Below are 16,566 nucleotides of genomic sequence, written 5' to 3'. Positions count from 1 at the left end.
ATAAAAAATTAATTACTTTCATTATAGCAAAAATAATGATTATGCTAAATTACTTTCAAATACATAATCTTTAAAGTGCAATCAAAGAAACATCTGTTTTTATTTTTAAACCTTAATACTATTATTATAACAACGATAAAAATAATTTATCTGAAATATATAATTACTGGTTATTTATGATTCATGAGATCATAGTTTTCTTTCATTAAATTAAGATCCTTAATAATAAAAATGCAATCAAATAATGATCCATTATTTACATCAGCGATTTCTTCCATTTTCGTATTTTTTATGTAGAGGCAGTCTTCTAAATTTTTTGAATCGACATTATTGCACGTCTTCGCCTATTTTAAAATAATTTGTTAAATATTACTATTTTTTTATATTATAATATTTAACCATTGAAAAAATTTTCTTTAATTTAAATTTATATTATCACTATAATATAAGAAAAAATTCAAACGAAGTTTACCAAGCCCAAGCACGTTATAGCTTTTTGTCCACATCCAATTGTCATTTCAAGCATAAAACGTTTACATATTGAAGCCTTATTTGCCATTAAGATTTCGCCTTTTAAATCGCCTGATAGAAGAATTTTAATATTTATAAAAAATAAACCCATCTTTTTTATATGAATTGCAAATTCATAATCTTTTGGTACAATATATTCTAGATTTAATTTTTTTTTAAAACCTTCCTTAGTCTGTTTTACCTACAACAATATCTCGATTTAAAAAGGAATTATTTTCTTTTGCATAAAAGTGATTATTATAAGTATTCATACTTCATAAAATGTATCTTTATGATACATTTTTAGATGTTGTATCATTTTTGTAAAAGTTAAAGATATCAAACATGAACCTAAACAACATCGATAATTTCCTTTTGGAAGAAAATAATTAATATTTTTTGTCTTTAAATTTCGTGGAGTTAATACATGCTGATTTTCCGTCACATATGTATTGCATTGCGTTTCTTTGTTATCGTGTAAAAATAGATTTCCTGTTTGAACTAGGACCGATGTTTTAGATACTGTTTCTGTTTGTGTAGAAACACATAATTTATTCTCTTTTGTTTTTTCTGTTTCTTTAATCGTAGGTATCTTTAAAGACATCTATGAAAAATAACATGATTTGAATTATTTTTACATACTTAACACGTTGAATGCTACGGGGGTCACCGGTGACCGTCGCTACTATATTGTTTTATATCAAATCGACAATTGTGGCTTCAACGGCAAAACATATGAAACTTGTATAGAATTCAACGTGTTAATAGAGATAATTAGTATCCTAAATTATAAAAAATGTTATGCAAACCATTATTTCTATATATTTTTTACAAATTTCTTCGACTACAAAATTTCTTGCTGAACCAAAATTGTTTTTACATATTGGGCAGGTCGTTAATTTATAACGACATGATATACATATATGATGACCCAACTGACATTGTAAAATATTACTTGGCGGTATTTCACAGCATACCGGGCATTCAATCAAATTTTCTAATAGATCACACCACTGCAAATATATTTGAATTACAAATAATTATAATTAAAAATACAATAATCGAGAATATAATAGGTAATAGTATATTTTTAAATATTATTTAAAATATAGGTGAGATAAACAAAAAACATACAAGAATAGAATTTAAATATTAATATTAATAAAAAGTAAAAAAGTTATACTTACTTTTTCTCTTTTTCCTTGTAATATAGCCATTTTTATTAGCAATCCAATTTATGTATCAACTACCTCAAATGTTTAAAATCACGCTAACAATATCGTATGACTTTATATTGTATTACTTCAACAATTTCTTGATAACGAAGTAATTTGTTTTTTGTGTAATCCCCGGTTATTGTTTTAGTTATTATTACATATAAACTGTTGAAAATTAAAATAGGTTTGAAATCAGTTTATTACCAATTGAATTCGTATATCCGTTATGTTATCCAATAACATCACGGAACAGTCTGATGGACTATTATACCATGATCACACTCCTATTTTTTTGTTCTCTATTGAAAAAAAGTTGCAATATATATGTAATAATTATTACATTTAAATATATTGTTACTGGATGAGGGAAAAGAAAGAAATAATGAGGGAAAAAAATTATGGATTTAAGAAACTTTTATAAATCACTAGAAAAATTGAAAACGCACATTATATGTTCTGTACGTATAAAATATCATGGCGGGTTTTGGAAGACTAGTTTCACCTAGTTCTTGTACTAATCTATTAAATTCCAGGTATATTAATTTTTAATATCTTATATACTTGTTAAATATACGATAATAAAGGAAATTAAATGAACAAAGTATTAGAATTATTCTTGCATAAAGATAATACTTTAAAATTCTAACCTTCGCACACTGTAGCATACAATATGATATTGTGAACTTGATTTATAAATTATACTAAAAAATATATTTGTTTGTCTATATTCATATTTAATATATCAATATTTTACCATTTTATTTAGAACTTTTTTGATCAACAATATTTTCATTACTTCTCTTCAAATTGTTTTTTATCCAAAAAATTATTAATGTATACATATACACATACACACACACACACACGATTGTCTGTAAATATAAAAATATATTTTTGATACTTTATTTCATAACTATTTATTTATTTCAGATGTTTATCGATGAATTCTTATCAGTTTATGTCATCTAAAACAAAAAAGTTTGTAGAAGACAATCTGTTTCCGAACAAACCAAAAAGACCATTAACACCATTCTTCAGATATATGAAAGAGATAAGACCGAGGATTGTTAGTGAATATCCAGGACATAAATCTAATGAGATTGTAAAACTTATATCTCAAAGATGGGCTTCAGAAGATCCAGGGTATAAATTTAAATTAAATAAAGAATATGATGTAGAATACAAAGAATATATGAACAAAATAGTAGAATATGAAAAAACAATAACTCCTGAGCAAAGGGAACATTATATAATGACAAAAAAAAGTTTAAACAAAAAGAAAGACAAACAAGTAAGTAATCCATAAATAAATAATTAATCAATGATTTCTATTGGATCATTATCATTGAAAATACATTTAAACAAATTTATTTTTCAGGCTACTCAATTACCTGGAAAACCAAAGAAACCACCATCTGCTTTTATACTTTATATGCTTCATGTTAAAAGTACACAACAATCTACCGTTAACAATAGGGTATGTTTTATTGATATTTGAATAATCATTTTTTAGGATTTATTTAATTTAATAATAAAATGGTTCGTTTAGGAATTCCTAAAAATGCTGAGTGTTCAATGGAAAACTTTGAATGAACATGATAAAAAACAATTTGTAGATCAAGCAGCGTCATTAATGGAGCAATATAATAAAGATAAAATAGAATGGGAGCAAAAGATGATGAAGGAGACTTATAAAAATATGTCTTCATTTCCACAGACATTCGAAAATCCAAGTGAAAGAGGTGAAATTAAGTAGGGAATAGTGTGCCCCACCCTATCTAACAAAAAAGCTGTTAGCATCACATTAATTCCTTCAAAAGTATTCAATAATAACATCGTGGGTCGGGGCACAGAGATTCCTGATTCTTTAACAAATATCTCAACTTATATTACTGGACGAAATTCAATAATTTATGAACATCTTTCAAATCTTTCTGGGCTTCGTAATTTGTCTTCTACTTCGATTTATATGATTAAATTGAAATTTATTACAAACGATTTAACGAAGCATGCCAATAAAAAGAATTTATTAAAAATAGATAAATGTGAAAATGCTGATCTGGTAGATTACCTACCAATCAATAATAATAAGATACTATCTGATCCCAATATAATTATGAACAATATGAAAATACATTTAAAATCTGAAGAACGAAATGAAAAATTCAAATTTGATATGAAGAAACTAAACAATTTTATTAAAAATTGGGATACAGTGAAGAAGTATGTATTCTTTACTACATTTTATCTTCTCACATTGATTTTATGCTGTTGGTACCTTATTTATAAATAATAAATATTTTTTTTCTACCGATGATAGTATTTTTTAAGTTTTTTGTGTTTATGGATATATATATATAATTGTCTTTTATTAAATAAATTTAAAAATTTATAAATTTATTCAATCAACCTTTTTTTTATTTGGTTTGTCTTATTTTTTTCATGAAAAAGAAACCTGATAAACAAAGAATTTATTAATAAATTTTGTATTCAATTACTATTCATACTGCATGTTGTATATAGAAAGCTTTAAATATACTACAATTTTATTAATAACATATAAAGTTTTTTTAGACATATATAAAAATGGACATACAAAGACTGCAAATGATAATATTTGTCCATGTGCAAATATATCAAATGGAGATGCAAGTGCAGAAAAACACTGGGTATATTTGTAATACATATAAAATCGAGTATATGATGTTTATAATATATACATAATATACAATCATCTTATTTTGAAATATGTGTCAGGATAAGAAATGTATTGTTTATGTATTCAATATTATTATAACGATTATATTTTGAAATTTAGCAAATATTTAATTTTTTATAAGATAAAATTTCATTGCTCTAGTATTTTCAATGCTTGATATATTCAATTAGACATGATAAAAAAAATATTGGAAATATTTCTAACAACCATTTACATAAATTAATCACAACCTTATGTAAAATATAGTTGATAGAAAATAAAAATGTTTTGTCATACATATTGTTACTTTGCATCTACGTATTTATTTAATAAGAGAATAATAATTTTATTCAAAATCATATCTAATATGTATGTGTGTTTGTGTATGTGTTGTGGGTGAATAGATATATATTATACTATAAAATATTTTACTCCCTCTTCTCTTATACATAATTACTTACTAATAATTTTCAACAAAACATTATCTTTCTATTATGTACTTACATAATTGATGCAATTAAAATATTAAAATCTTGTAAATAATAAGTAATTCCACAATAGATCAAAGTAAAGCTGAATATATATAATGCTAAATCTGTAATGATTAAGGTAAGAATGCTTAATGCCTTTGAAATTCGATAAGTTAACACAGGCTTGATATTACATAAGATCAAAGTAGCAATTAATGGACTTCCATGTTGTGGTTCTTGAATGTTAATATGAGTGTATAAACGTCCAAGCATCATAATAATACACGGTATAAGAATATACTGAAATATAATCATTGGTTATTGAATATATTATATACCTAAAAAGTATAAAATAAATAGATAAATTAAGAAAGATACAAAATTGAATAGTATTAACCCTTTCATATGACTATGTCGTTTGCGAGTATGTTACTGCTGTGAGGATACTCGCATCGAATAATGTTATACTGTACGGATCAGTTATAATACGAATAATATATACTATCATAAAGTAAATAAAGAATAGAATATTTTAAGATATTTAGATTTAAAAAATTTTAAATTGAAGAAGAATATTAAAAGGTTACTATAGTCACTGGTAGTACAGAACAAACATCAAACATTAGGTGACTATAGTTATCGTTAGTATGAAAAGGCTTAATTTACAAGAATGGATTGACAAGTTTTCAGTCTTGACAAAAAGAAACTCTTTTTTATTAAATAAAAGCGAGTTTAATAGAAAAGAAATCGTTTCTATGTTAGACTCAAAACTTTTCAATCTATCCACGTATACATATATAATAAATATAATATGTTAATATATTTTAAAATTAATACCTTCCCAAATAGATGATCCATTTTAAATAATAATAGAATGTTAGCTATAACTGCTAACGCGATATAACTTATATGATTAGATAATAAATTATATGACAATATACTCTTATTGCATACATTGTTTTGCATTTGGTAATTAGGTTCTGCATTTTTCTCTTGCATATATTCTGTACTTTCATTACAAAAATCAAGGTGATTTAAATTTGACTTATTATTTGTACAATCAAGTTGGTCATTTGCTGTATCATTACATTTATAATAACTGTTTAATATATCATTTAAGCCAAAATATGATTCTATAATTTTCTTATCTCTGTTTATTACAGTATTATCACCTATATGAAGATAACGTAAATTTGATTATTATACAAATGTTGTTAAAAAAAAAAATAATAAATAAAATTTATATACTCTTATATTAACTTATACTACGCTTTACCTTGAAAATATAAAGTATCATTCTTATCCTCAAAAGGTTTTCTGTTAACGGATACACCATTTACTTCTAAGTCTAATTCATTTGAATATACATTGGATGGATTTCGCTCAGTTGACATATCTGAAAAGAAATTAAGATAATTTTAACGATGGTTTAGATAATTTAATCATTATTTTTGAATTTATAATAAACAATATTATTTAAATTTTTACCTTCGAGTTCATTTTGCTCATTTTTACCAGTAATTTTTTGTAAACGACGTTCTGAATTTTCTAAAATTCGTCTTCTTCTTGCTTCCCTTTTAGCGATCGTTACATCCATGATTATTGTAGTAAGCTTTGTTTATTAAAATCGACAACGTTATTTGTATAATTTATTTTTTTAATCATCACTTTTATATGATTGCAAGGCAAAAACAAAACCGAATCAACTGTTAATAAATTTTATTACATTCAACTTTCCTGAATATTCCCAAATGTGTATAAATTACAAACAGATTATATACCTTTAACTATATAAATCTATGAAGATTGTCCGACTTTAAAATTGTCTACATCAGGGTTTATCAAACGTCTACTTGACACGTTCCTATATCCGAAAAAAAACTTCCACGATCTTGAATATAAACTTTCTATTATATTTTCTTTTACTATCATAAACTCACAGACATACTAACGTGTTATGTGTTTAGCCAGTTTAGAATTAATTTTCGATTGTTGCACGTCCAGGAATTGTTTATTTTGATAAGATAAGTAAGTAAAATTTAGTTATACGAACCACGTGGAATCGTGATCCTCACTTTGAGAACACCTATTCTATACAGTACATCCAATAACAATCTATATAAACGGACATTTTAATTTCAAATAATTGGCGGCAAATTTACAAAGAAGACAATAAATAAGATGTACATAGATGTTAATTTATTATTAATTTGTATAAATAATCTAATCTGTCATTACTATATTTACGATCCAAATAAATAATATGAATAATGATATTAAATTTTATCGAGTTAAATCTTTATAGTATTATACAATATATTATGAAATAATTTCCGATAAATTGTTTTTAAAATATTACTAGAAAATATACTGGAATCATTTAGCGAATAGATTCATTGATCTATTTTGTTCTATTACCTTCCTCTACATCGTATATAACATAATAAAATAAGATAAAATAGCAAATATTGTATACGTAAAATTTAGTAAAAAGGAAAGTAAGACACTTTTGACTATCTCATTTTGGAAACTATGCATTGTTATGGACATAACATAAGGTAGGCATGTTTGAATTGTTTTAGGAACACACTAAGAATAAGTATATGCGTTAGATAGAATGTGTGTGAATGCGCCAATGCATAAATATACTGTCCCGTTTGTTAAGAAGTTCATATATATTATTTGTTGATGCTACCATTTTTTGTGTATTTCATGTGCTGTCAATTTTTGGACAGACGTAACAATTGCATTATTTGAAAAAGGTTTCAAATCGGGAGAAATTGAATGTGCTTTGAGCGCAGCTCGCTCAGGAACAGTAGGACGTTGTCATTTGAAAACGGAAGCCATCTTGTGGCCGAGCCTCCCATATTATACTGGGAATAATACTTCAGCGACTATTTGTTCCAAAAAATTGCTCCGTTTTTTTCCCATTACGTCTAGACTATGCATGAATCATTGTATCACATGTTTACATAGCCATGGCTGCGACGAGAAAGTTGCAAGGTGAGGAGAAAATGTTTCCAGCATGTTTACATTTAGAAATTTTGTTATGGCTCTGTACCACCACAGATTCGCTTTTATCCGTTTCTTCTATCAAATTTACAAGCTGCTTAACAAAGACTACGTTTAATATACAAAAGCGGTATCGCTTTTATTCATTTTATCTATTTGCATGTTAATTTTCACATCTGACAGTTGTTAGGAGATATTTTCAAATACAATAGAACACTGAATTTCATTCATTATTTTTTATACTTATTTTACACAAATCCATTCGCTTTTATCTTGTATTTATCACTATTGATATAAGAAAATTCTATTATTAATATATATTAATGTATAACCTTTAAAGCGACACGCTCAAATCCACTTTCAGTTTGTTGCTTATGTGATGATTTATAGTTGATTTAGTTGTTTTGTGTTAACTCACTGATACACTTATGTCATGTAAGTAGCATTATTTGCTGTTGATAAGATTATTTATATATTAGATATACATATTATTTTTTCAATAATATTTATATTTATTCTTTTATAAAAACTTCATTCATTATTAAAGCTTTTTCTTTTTTATTCTTATTTTATAGGTGAAATAGATCGGTGCCTTAAAAAAGTGACAGAGGGTGTGGAGACCTTTGAAGACATTTGGCAGAAAGTTCATAATGCCACTAATAGCAATCAGAAGGAAAAATATGAAGCAGATCTTAAGAAAGAAATCAAAAAACTTCAGAGGTTACGCGATCAAATTAAAAGTTGGATCGCATCTGGAGAAATCAAAGATAAAAGCACACTTCTTGACTACAGGAAGTTAATCGAGACTGTGAGTATATTTTACAAATGAAATATATGTTTATAGATTATTAATTTATAATATAAGTTTGCAAGTATTATACTATTGTTTTCTTGCAGCAAATGGAAAGGTTTAAAGTTGTTGAAAGGGAAACAAAAACCAAGGCCTATTCTAAGGAAGGGTTAGGGGCAGCACAGAAACTTGATCCAGCTCAAAAAGAAAGGGAAGAAGTTAGCAATTGGCTTGCAAATTCGATAGATGCTTTAAACCTCCAGGTAAATGAAGAATTGTTTCTAAGACATTTACAAATATTTTCTTATTTATTCTAATATGTTGATATAGCTGGATACATTCGAATCTGAGATAGAATCATTACTGGCTGGAAAGAAAAAACGGTTAGATAAAGATAAGCAAGATAGAATGGATGAATTAAAAGCAAAACTAGATAAGCATCGTTACCATATCCGTAAATTGGAGACATTATTGCGCATGTTGGATAATATGTCTGTTGAAGTTGATACAGTGAGTTTTCTTTTGATGAAAAGTCTATTTTTGTTAGTATTTGCTATTCAAATTATCTTTTTATGGTTTTTGTACGTATGTGTGTGACAATAATTGAAAATATTGTACATTAAAAATACATTTGTACGACATTTTAAATAGATCAAGAGGATAAAGGATGACGTTGAATATTATATTGAATCATCTCAAGAGCCTGACTTTGAGGAAAATGAATACATTTATGATGATATTATTGGTCTTGATGAAGTAGAGTTGTCTGGGGTTGGTATTCCCTCTGCAGCAACAACAGATAGCAATAATAGTAATGAGACTGGAGGTACACCAACCTCGACTAACTCTGGTACTTCACCCATACCTTCACCGCCATTGAGTTCTACTATGCACAACCATTCAAGTGATAGTTCCACGGATATAGACAAAAAAACAAAGGTATACATTTTTCTTGATTTCGCAACTGTGATAGGGATTTATTGATGCGATAATCGTTCTTTTATAATTCCAGCCTGTAAAACCAACAGCAGTCAGGCCGCTACTCAATTCTCAAGCGAGCATTCCAACCACGGGAAGCACTGCCACAATAAAGTCGAATTTATTATCCAGCAGCACTCCAAGCAAGACCATTCCCATGACATCTAGCCATAGCTCGCCTAGTTCTACTAGTAATCACATTGCAACAACTAATGCTGGAAATTTTGCCACAGTAGCTGCTTCGCATAGTAATTCACAAGCCATCCATTCTACCTCTAGTAAAACATCATGTAAGTAGTACCCTATTCTTATTATATTTTTACTATCTTTACTAACTTTTAAGTTTCAAGCAGTGTGATCACACTGTTTAGATTTCATGTCGAAAAATCCTAATACATTTAAATGCTATAGATAATTGATGATGCACTCTGTTCGGCATTTTTCGACAATGCGTTTTCAATCTCCTTTGGAATTCAAACGGTTAACACGTTCTAAGCCGATCCCGCATAAATTAAGGATTTTGGTTTAGACGGTTCATTGATTTCTGTTAAAGTACCTATTATGGCAAGTCTTCTTTCGTATGTTCATTCCCCGTATACAAGCAATCTGACAATCAGCATTGATGCTTCTAGCGACTAAAATTCAGCTGGCTTAGAATGTGTTAATATCAGAATTTCCTGCAATGTAAACATTTATTAATATAGCTTAGAAATTTCTTTAATATATTTTATTATTAAATAATTTGTTATTATTTACAGCTCATAGCAGTGAAAACGGATTACTGTCATCGTCATCTACATCCAGTGTTACCTCGAACGTACAACAATCGATCTCGCAGCAACATAATAACACAGCACCTGTTCAGACAACTCATATATTACATAGTCAACAAAGTCAAAATCACAATAGTGAAGCAGAAATGACAACACCAATCCCACCGTCTTCTTCGCCACAATCTTCGGTTAGCACCAGGTCTTCACCTCTACCTGCGAATTCATGCTCGCCAGCGCCATCCACTGCCAATGGTCTCATCCCTAAACTTCCTGATGGCATGTCCTCTTTAAAATCTATTGCCCAACAAGTCATTGTCCGAGCAGGTCTGGAGATACCACCATCTGAGCCAAATAGAAATATCTTTGACAGTGCGAAGGCAAACAATAATAACAACGCCACTTCGGAAGCACACATTCCACCTTTACTTGGCGTAGCACCACTGGGTCCGGTACCTTTACAAAAGGAACACCAGTTACAGTTCCAGATGATGGAAGCTGCTTACTACCATATGCCTCATCCCTCAGATTCCGAACGTTTACGGTCGTACTTGCCGAGAAATTTATGTCCTACACCACCATACTATCAACAGGTGTGTAAAAAAGTAACAAAATGCCATAGCATAGAATTTCAATATTTGATGTTTGCAATATGTTCTTCTACAGGTACAGCTTCCTCATTCGGATACCGTAGAATTCTTCCAACGTCTTTCTACGGAAACATTGTTTTTTATTTTTTATTACATGGAGGGTTCCAAAGGTCAATACTTGGCGGCGAAAGCTCTGAAAAAACAAAGTTGGAGGTTTCATACAAAATACATGATGTGGTTTCAAAGACACGAAGAGCCTAAAGTTATTAATGAAGAATATGAACAGGTTACTGTCCCGTTGATTATATCAGTATATCTTATAAATTGTGTCAATAAACAAATTCGAACAGTAATAAATTAGAATAAAATATATCATATTTTCATACAATATAATAAAGCGTATAATGATATTTCGAAAGATCGATCTTACTTTATTTATTATAATTTATGTTTTACATGTTTGAAGAAGTTATATTGAAAGGAATTGTTTATATTACAGGGAACCTACATCTATTTTGATTATGAAAAGTGGGGACAAAGAAAGAAAGAAGGCTTTACTTTTGAGTACAAGTACTTAGAGGACAGAGACCTGAATTAACAGATCTATTATTTGTGGAGTCTCTGAAATGCACTATTTCTGTACCGATATCCAAAACTGAAAAGACAGATTTTATTTTTTACGATTCTATATTTTCACAAAATATAATTTTATTTATTGGTAAAGAGTATCTCAGAAAAGTTAAACAAAAAAAAAACAAAGATACGAACTTGTGCATAGCAGACAATGAAGGCACTTCATTATATTTCGACGTTGCGACGGTAAATCTCCCCTATTCCTTTCCGAGAATGTAAACAAAAGTGAAATAATGGAGTACGTTTATTGGGGACAGTAAATTGTAATTACGAATGATAATGATATGAATGGCACCAGAGACACACTTTCAACAATTTAGTGTGTAGGTGTGTGATACAAGAGGAAGAAGTTATACTCGCTGGCGACTGACTCTGTAATACCAGTACAAACATGCGTGCGACCCATCTGCCGTTTAGCGGTAAGATGGAGGGCGCTCATGCTATGGTATGTCTTAATGTTAGATTATAAGTAGCCTTTTTGTATAAAGTATATTGAGGTATAAAACCCTTGAATTGAATTACTGTACAGAATGTGTAGAAATAGTGAATAATAATATTATGGAATATATTTTATTTCTCATTTAAATGAAACCTAAGTTGTTTCAATTTCTGTCACTTGCACATCTTGACCTGTATTTGGAACATTCCATCCATTAGATTCTGCTCGACTAGTTTACTTATATTCGTTTTAACGATTTAAAAGAGATCCGAGCTCATCGTAAGGTCTAAAACTGATTAAATATTAAACTAATAGCATACTAGAGTAGACTACTTTACGCGCCACACGCCTTGTAATTTCAGATTTAATACATTTTTTTTTTGAGTATTTTGCGATTCGACTATGTGTTCGTCGAATGGCGACCCGTGATAATCGCTAATGCATATATATGTATTTATATATTTTAAAAAGAGACAGAGTCACATTGTACGAATTTATTTATTATAACTGTCGGTACTTTGCCACCGAGAGAATATAGGATTGAAAGAAATATTTAATATATAAGAAAATTTAACACAAGCATACATTTTCATTTTCTTATTTTTTTTTAAAGTGTATTTTCTCATATCGAGCAGAGTTAACAGTATCGGCATTTGAAATAAATAACTTCAGACAAAGTCTTTGCTTCAGAGACTGAAGTAATCGCTTGCACGCGCGCTGTTCGTTATTATAAACGCCCCCGACAACGAGATTAAACTTATATCATTTAGTGATAATAAGATTGAGATTCTCGTACGTTCGATTAGTATAGAGATTTAATCTAAATATTGATTAAAGTATAAATATACTTTAAGCAGAAATTCCTGTTACAAAAATGCAGCGATGGATATTTGCATGATGAACAACCCACCCAATGCATTTTTTCAATTTTCTTCAAATAGACAACCAGGTGCATAAATATATATATATACAAATGTATATTTATATATATATTGTAGCTTTGAAAAAGATGATATTGCAGTGAAAGGTTGTGTGCACATGTATAGTTAAATATGAATTTATTATTCTTAGCATGTTCAGCAAAGTTTCGTGATGTGTCATACACTTTCTTATACTGATAACTTTCTTTAATATATTTATATATGTATATATATTGACAGCGTTGCGCTTGTTAATAATGCATTAATAATCAGGATAGATTATTAAGAATTACAATTTATATAGCACCATTTTTGTTGTTAATCAATTAATTGTATTTTTAAAGATGTATTTATATATATATATCTATACTTGAGAATTTTCACTTTAAACAGCATCACAATATTTTCTAGTGCACATTATGTCAAAACTAAACTCACACAAATATTCAAAGACTAAAGGATTTATTACCACTTTATACAATTAATAACAATTTATTAGATTTTAGAAATCACTGTAATTATAAATATTTAGTGGAACATTAATTGTTCTCTTAATCTTTATCTTAAAACAAACGTAGAGTTGTATTGATCATTTTAAGAAAAACTTGGGGAGAAATTTATCAATCAATTTTGCAATAGCTTGCTGTGTTCATTATACATAATGTTCATATTATCTTTTAAATAGTTTTCTATTTATCTATATACACGATTTTCTTTAGCTTGCATTTTTTTATAAACAGGATTCTGCTTTATCAATCTTACTTTATATTTTATTCAAAGCGTGCAAGTAGACATGTTGACCATATAATAACACGTTTTGCCTCGGTGCTTCATTAATTTCACCTAACAGATTAATTGCAGATGATAAATGGCAATGGTAAAAGTTGTGATTTTTATTACATATTTTATTGTGATTATTCGAGCGAGAGATAAATATTATTCGCTCTGTGAAAAGACTTAAAATCATTATAATGCAATGCTAATTTTCTCAGTATTATAAAGATTCTCCTTATTTCTTAGCCTTTTACTTATGCATACATTTATTCTGCATAATCTTTATCGCAGTTTATCCCAAAATATTCTTGTACATTGAAATTCGCGTGATGGTAAGTGATAAACGCATCAGGAAGCTCATTTCCACCATACTGTTACACTAAAAAATTTTGAAATTGAATAAAAAAAAAAAAATTTTGTAAATTAAATTACTTGAAAATTATATATAAAGGCTATAAGTCTGGGTCAAATATTCATATGAGGGAAATGGAGTGGTTTATAAATAAAAAGTAACGATGATAATAAAAGTTGTATCGCGTTTGCATTATTTATTAAGAAGTGAGTGTTGCTTGAACATAATTTACGATTATCGTAATAATACCTTATTCTTTCAAAATCGTTTTCCTTTTCCCTTTCCTTTTCCTTTCATTCTTTTTCTAACTCCAAATGATTGCTCTGTGTCATCCTCATCTGCATCTGCATGTTTTTTTCGCTTACCGGACTTTTTATCCTCTATTTCTTTTAATTCCTATAAGAGTTGATTAAATTAATGATATTACAGTTTATTCTACCCGTTACATTAATTCTATACTTGAAGTCCTTTTTTAATTTACCGTTTTTACAATACGGTGAGCTTCTGCTACTCGTTCTTGTAGTAGCATTACTTCTTGTTCTTCTGTTTCATACAAAGGAAGCTGTTTAGAAATTAATTGTTCTATTCTCTGATAAAGTTCAACATCATATTGCGTTACAAATGTAATTGAACGTCCTGAACGACCTGCACGTGCAGTTCGACCAACTCTGTGTATATAATCTTTACTGTGAGTAGGAATATCAAAATTTATTACAATATCAACATGGGGGATATCAAGACCTCTGTAAAATATTATAAATATTTAAATAACTTAGAAATTTTTGTAAAAACAGTATATTTTGACTTACAAAAACTTTAATTCCTTACCTACTAGCAACATCTGTAGAGATAAGTATAGATCTATTTTTAGCTTTAAATTTTGTAAGGGCTGCAATCCGTTTATTTTGTGACATTTGTCCGTGCAAAGGAACAGCCGTAAATCCTAAATTACGTAATAGTAATGCTGTTCTTACCGTATTATTACAAGTTGCACAAAATATCATAAAACTATTACCAGCTAATTCGTTTAAGATATGTACTAAATATACGTCCTGTTATAAAATTGAATTATGCAGTTTATTATTCTTGTACTGAAATTTGTCTTATAAAATTCGATATATGATCTATGTACTTTTGTAATATATATGCCTAATTCAGTACTATGTAATTACCTTGAATTTGACTGGTATAAATATATAATATTGTTGCAACTTATCAACCGTTTGATATTTTGTGGATACTTCAACCTTAACTGGATTGCGTAAAGAAGCTCGCTGCAACTTTTGTACTTTTTTTGTCATTGTGGCTGAAAATAATAGAGTTCGCCTTTCGCGTGGAATAACTTTTAAAATTTTATCAACCTCAACTTCAAAGTCCATATTTAAAATACGATCCGCTTCATCCATTACCTTACAAATTAAAAAATATAGTATTACTTGAGAGATTACTTTTATATATATATATATATATATATATATACATAACACAAAATCATAATTATGTACCAGGAATTTTAAAGAACGTAAATTGAAACCTTTAGTATTTTCTAAATGATCAACTAATCTTCCAGGTGTAGCAATAATTATATGTGGTTTTTTGGCTAATACAAGAGCCTGCGATACCATGTCCATACCACCAACAATTACAGCACATTTTACACCTACGCTTGAACCTAATGCTTCAAATTGTTCTGAGATTTGAAATGCTAATTCTCTGGTAGGTGTTAAAATTAAAGCGAAATATCTTTGAGGATTTTCTAATAATGATTGTATTATAGGAAGTGCGAAAGCTGCTGTTTTACCAGACCCTGTTTCCGCTAGACCTATTACATCTTTACCTATAAATTATATAAATAATTATATACTCGTTAAATAGATAATCAAATCAATTTTCTTTTATTAAATTTACCCTGAAGAGTCAAAGGAATTGCCTCTTTTTGAATTTTAGTTGGCTTCTCCCACTTTAAATCCTCACATGCTTTACATAATGTTTCTACTATTCCCTGTGAAAGAGATACATTAAATTAAGACATTTTATTTCTTATTAAGATAGAAAATTATTTCTCGATGCTGTAATGAAATTATTAATCTTTTTAAGGTTATAAACTTCGATCATATGTGAATAATCTTACCAAATCTTTCCACGTGACCACTGCATTCTCTTCTTCATTCTGTTTTTCCTCAGTACTTTCACTAATGCTTTCACTCATATTTAATCTGAATCACGGAATATTCTCACTTAAAATTAATACGCGGATATCAAGCACACGTATTTTTCTTAATCATATTAATCAACTTTTAAATTATTAAATAAAACGACACATCTTAACCGCAAACGAAGTAAATAATCATAGATGAATATAGATTAGAGACGAATACCATAATGGAATATAGTTACCAATGACTACGAAAAA

General features: G+C 28.3%; 5 protein-coding genes and 1 long non-coding RNA gene across 7 annotated transcripts; 2 read left to right on the top strand and 4 right to left on the bottom strand.

The window, feature by feature from the left end:
• Positions 1-69: 69 nt before the first annotated feature.
• Positions 70-2,042, bottom strand: LOC122525769. Its single transcript, XM_043648697.1, has 5 exons — positions 1,698-2,042; positions 1,320-1,523; positions 785-1,114; positions 473-712; positions 70-344 (listed from the first exon to the last, which is right to left on the bottom strand). Exons 1-5 carry the CDS (start codon positions 1,725-1,727, stop codon positions 171-173), a joined length of 978 nt encoding a protein of 325 aa, XP_043504632.1. The 5' UTR covers positions 1,728-2,042; the 3' UTR covers positions 70-170.
• A 78-nt stretch (positions 2,043-2,120) lies between these two features.
• Positions 2,121-4,723, top strand: LOC122525771 (transcription factor A, mitochondrial). Its single transcript, XM_043648700.1, has 5 exons — positions 2,121-2,260; positions 2,658-3,018; positions 3,106-3,204; positions 3,277-3,950; positions 4,302-4,723. The coding sequence occupies exons 1-4, from the start codon at positions 2,202-2,204 to the stop codon at positions 3,481-3,483; spliced, it is 726 nt and encodes a 241-aa protein (XP_043504635.1). The 5' UTR covers positions 2,121-2,201; the 3' UTR covers positions 3,484-3,950; positions 4,302-4,723.
• Positions 4,724-4,917: 194 nt separating this feature from the next.
• On the bottom strand, positions 4,918-6,699 carry LOC122525773. Its single transcript, XM_043648705.1, has 4 exons — positions 6,384-6,699; positions 6,172-6,291; positions 5,733-6,067; positions 4,918-5,195 (listed from the first exon to the last, which is right to left on the bottom strand). Exons 1-4 carry the CDS (start codon positions 6,490-6,492, stop codon positions 4,926-4,928), a joined length of 834 nt encoding a protein of 277 aa, XP_043504640.1. The 5' UTR covers positions 6,493-6,699; the 3' UTR covers positions 4,918-4,925.
• A 791-nt stretch (positions 6,700-7,490) lies between these two features.
• Positions 7,491-12,259, top strand: LOC122525362 (CCR4-NOT transcription complex subunit 3). The gene is made up of 9 exons (XM_043648103.1): positions 7,491-7,898; positions 8,483-8,715; positions 8,805-8,960; positions 9,028-9,207; positions 9,349-9,636; positions 9,710-9,965; positions 10,434-11,038; positions 11,112-11,321; positions 11,535-12,259. The coding sequence occupies exons 1-9, from the start codon at positions 7,874-7,876 to the stop codon at positions 11,631-11,633; spliced, it is 2,052 nt and encodes a 683-aa protein (XP_043504038.1). The 5' UTR covers positions 7,491-7,873; the 3' UTR covers positions 11,634-12,259.
• Positions 9,972-10,704, bottom strand: LOC122525364. Its single transcript, XR_006305768.1, has 3 exons — positions 10,614-10,704; positions 10,432-10,532; positions 9,972-10,352 (listed from the first exon to the last, which is right to left on the bottom strand). It is a non-coding gene; the product is annotated as an uncharacterized LOC122525364 (long non-coding RNA).
• On the bottom strand, positions 11,144-16,538 carry LOC122525363 (probable ATP-dependent RNA helicase DDX47). 2 transcript variants are annotated; one of them, XM_043648106.1, is made up of 8 exons: positions 16,285-16,538; positions 16,062-16,155; positions 15,659-15,990; positions 15,326-15,562; positions 14,982-15,205; positions 14,635-14,896; positions 14,403-14,549; positions 11,144-11,228 (listed from the first exon to the last, which is right to left on the bottom strand). In XM_043648106.1, the coding sequence occupies exons 1-7, from the start codon at positions 16,360-16,362 to the stop codon at positions 14,412-14,414; spliced, it is 1,365 nt and encodes a 454-aa protein (XP_043504041.1). In that variant the 5' UTR covers positions 16,363-16,538; the 3' UTR covers positions 11,144-11,228; positions 14,403-14,411. The 2 variants fall into 2 exon arrangements, with proteins under 2 accessions (XP_043504041.1, XP_043504040.1); XM_043648105.1 differs by lacking the exon at positions 11,144-11,228 and adding an exon at positions 12,690-14,180.
• Between the last annotated feature and the right edge of the window lie 28 nt (positions 16,539-16,566).

The sequence above is a fragment of the Polistes fuscatus genome, unplaced genomic scaffold, assembly GCF_010416935.1.
Source record: "Polistes fuscatus isolate 324 unplaced genomic scaffold, CU_Pfus_HIC Scaffold9, whole genome shotgun sequence".
Taxonomy (NCBI): domain Eukaryota; kingdom Metazoa; phylum Arthropoda; class Insecta; order Hymenoptera; family Vespidae; genus Polistes; species Polistes fuscatus.
This window is presented reverse-complemented; position numbering and strand designations above follow the sequence as displayed.

Coding starts and splice junctions, on each gene's coding strand:
- LOC122525769 (XM_043648697.1), bottom strand. CDS start 1,727: ATGGCTATATTACAAGGAAAAAGAGAAAAA. Junction 1,524..1,697: donor TACAAGGAAAAAGAGAAAAA/GTAAGTATAACT, acceptor ATATATTTGCAG/TGGTGTGATCTATTAGAAAA. Junction 1,115..1,319: donor AAAAATATATAGAAATAATG/GTTTGCATAACA, acceptor TATTTTTCATAG/ATGTCTTTAAAGATACCTAC.
- LOC122525771 (XM_043648700.1), top strand. CDS start 2,202: ATGGCGGGTTTTGGAAGACTAGTTTCACCTAGTTCTTGTACTAATCTA. Junction 2,261..2,657: donor ACTAATCTATTAAATTCCAG/GTATATTAATTT, acceptor TATTTATTTCAG/ATGTTTATCGATGAATTCTT. Junction 3,019..3,105: donor ACAAAAAGAAAGACAAACAA/GTAAGTAATCCA, acceptor TTTATTTTTCAG/GCTACTCAATTACCTGGAAA.
- LOC122525773 (XM_043648705.1), bottom strand. CDS start 6,492: ATGGATGTAACGATCGCTAAAAGGGAAGCAAGAAGAAGACGAATTTTA. Junction 6,292..6,383: donor TGAGCAAAATGAACTCGAAG/GTAAAAATTTAA, acceptor ATTTCTTTTCAG/ATATGTCAACTGAGCGAAAT. Junction 5,196..5,732: donor TGGATCATCTATTTGGGAAG/GTATTAATTTTA, acceptor ATTATATTTCAG/TATATTCTTATACCGTGTAT.
- LOC122525362 (XM_043648103.1), top strand. CDS start 7,874: ATGGCTGCGACGAGAAAGTTGCAAG. Junction 8,716..8,804: donor ACAGGAAGTTAATCGAGACT/GTGAGTATATTT, acceptor GTTTTCTTGCAG/CAAATGGAAAGGTTTAAAGT. Junction 9,208..9,348: donor TGTCTGTTGAAGTTGATACA/GTGAGTTTTCTT, acceptor CATTTTAAATAG/ATCAAGAGGATAAAGGATGA.
- LOC122525363 (XM_043648106.1), bottom strand. CDS start 16,362: ATGAGTGAAAGCATTAGTGAAAGTACTGAGGAAAAACAGAATGAAGAA. Junction 15,991..16,061: donor AATTCCTTTGACTCTTCAGG/GTAAATTTAATA, acceptor TATAATTTATAG/GTAAAGATGTAATAGGTCTA. Junction 14,550..14,634: donor CTCACCGTATTGTAAAAACG/GTAAATTAAAAA, acceptor CAACTCTTATAG/GAATTAAAAGAAATAGAGGA.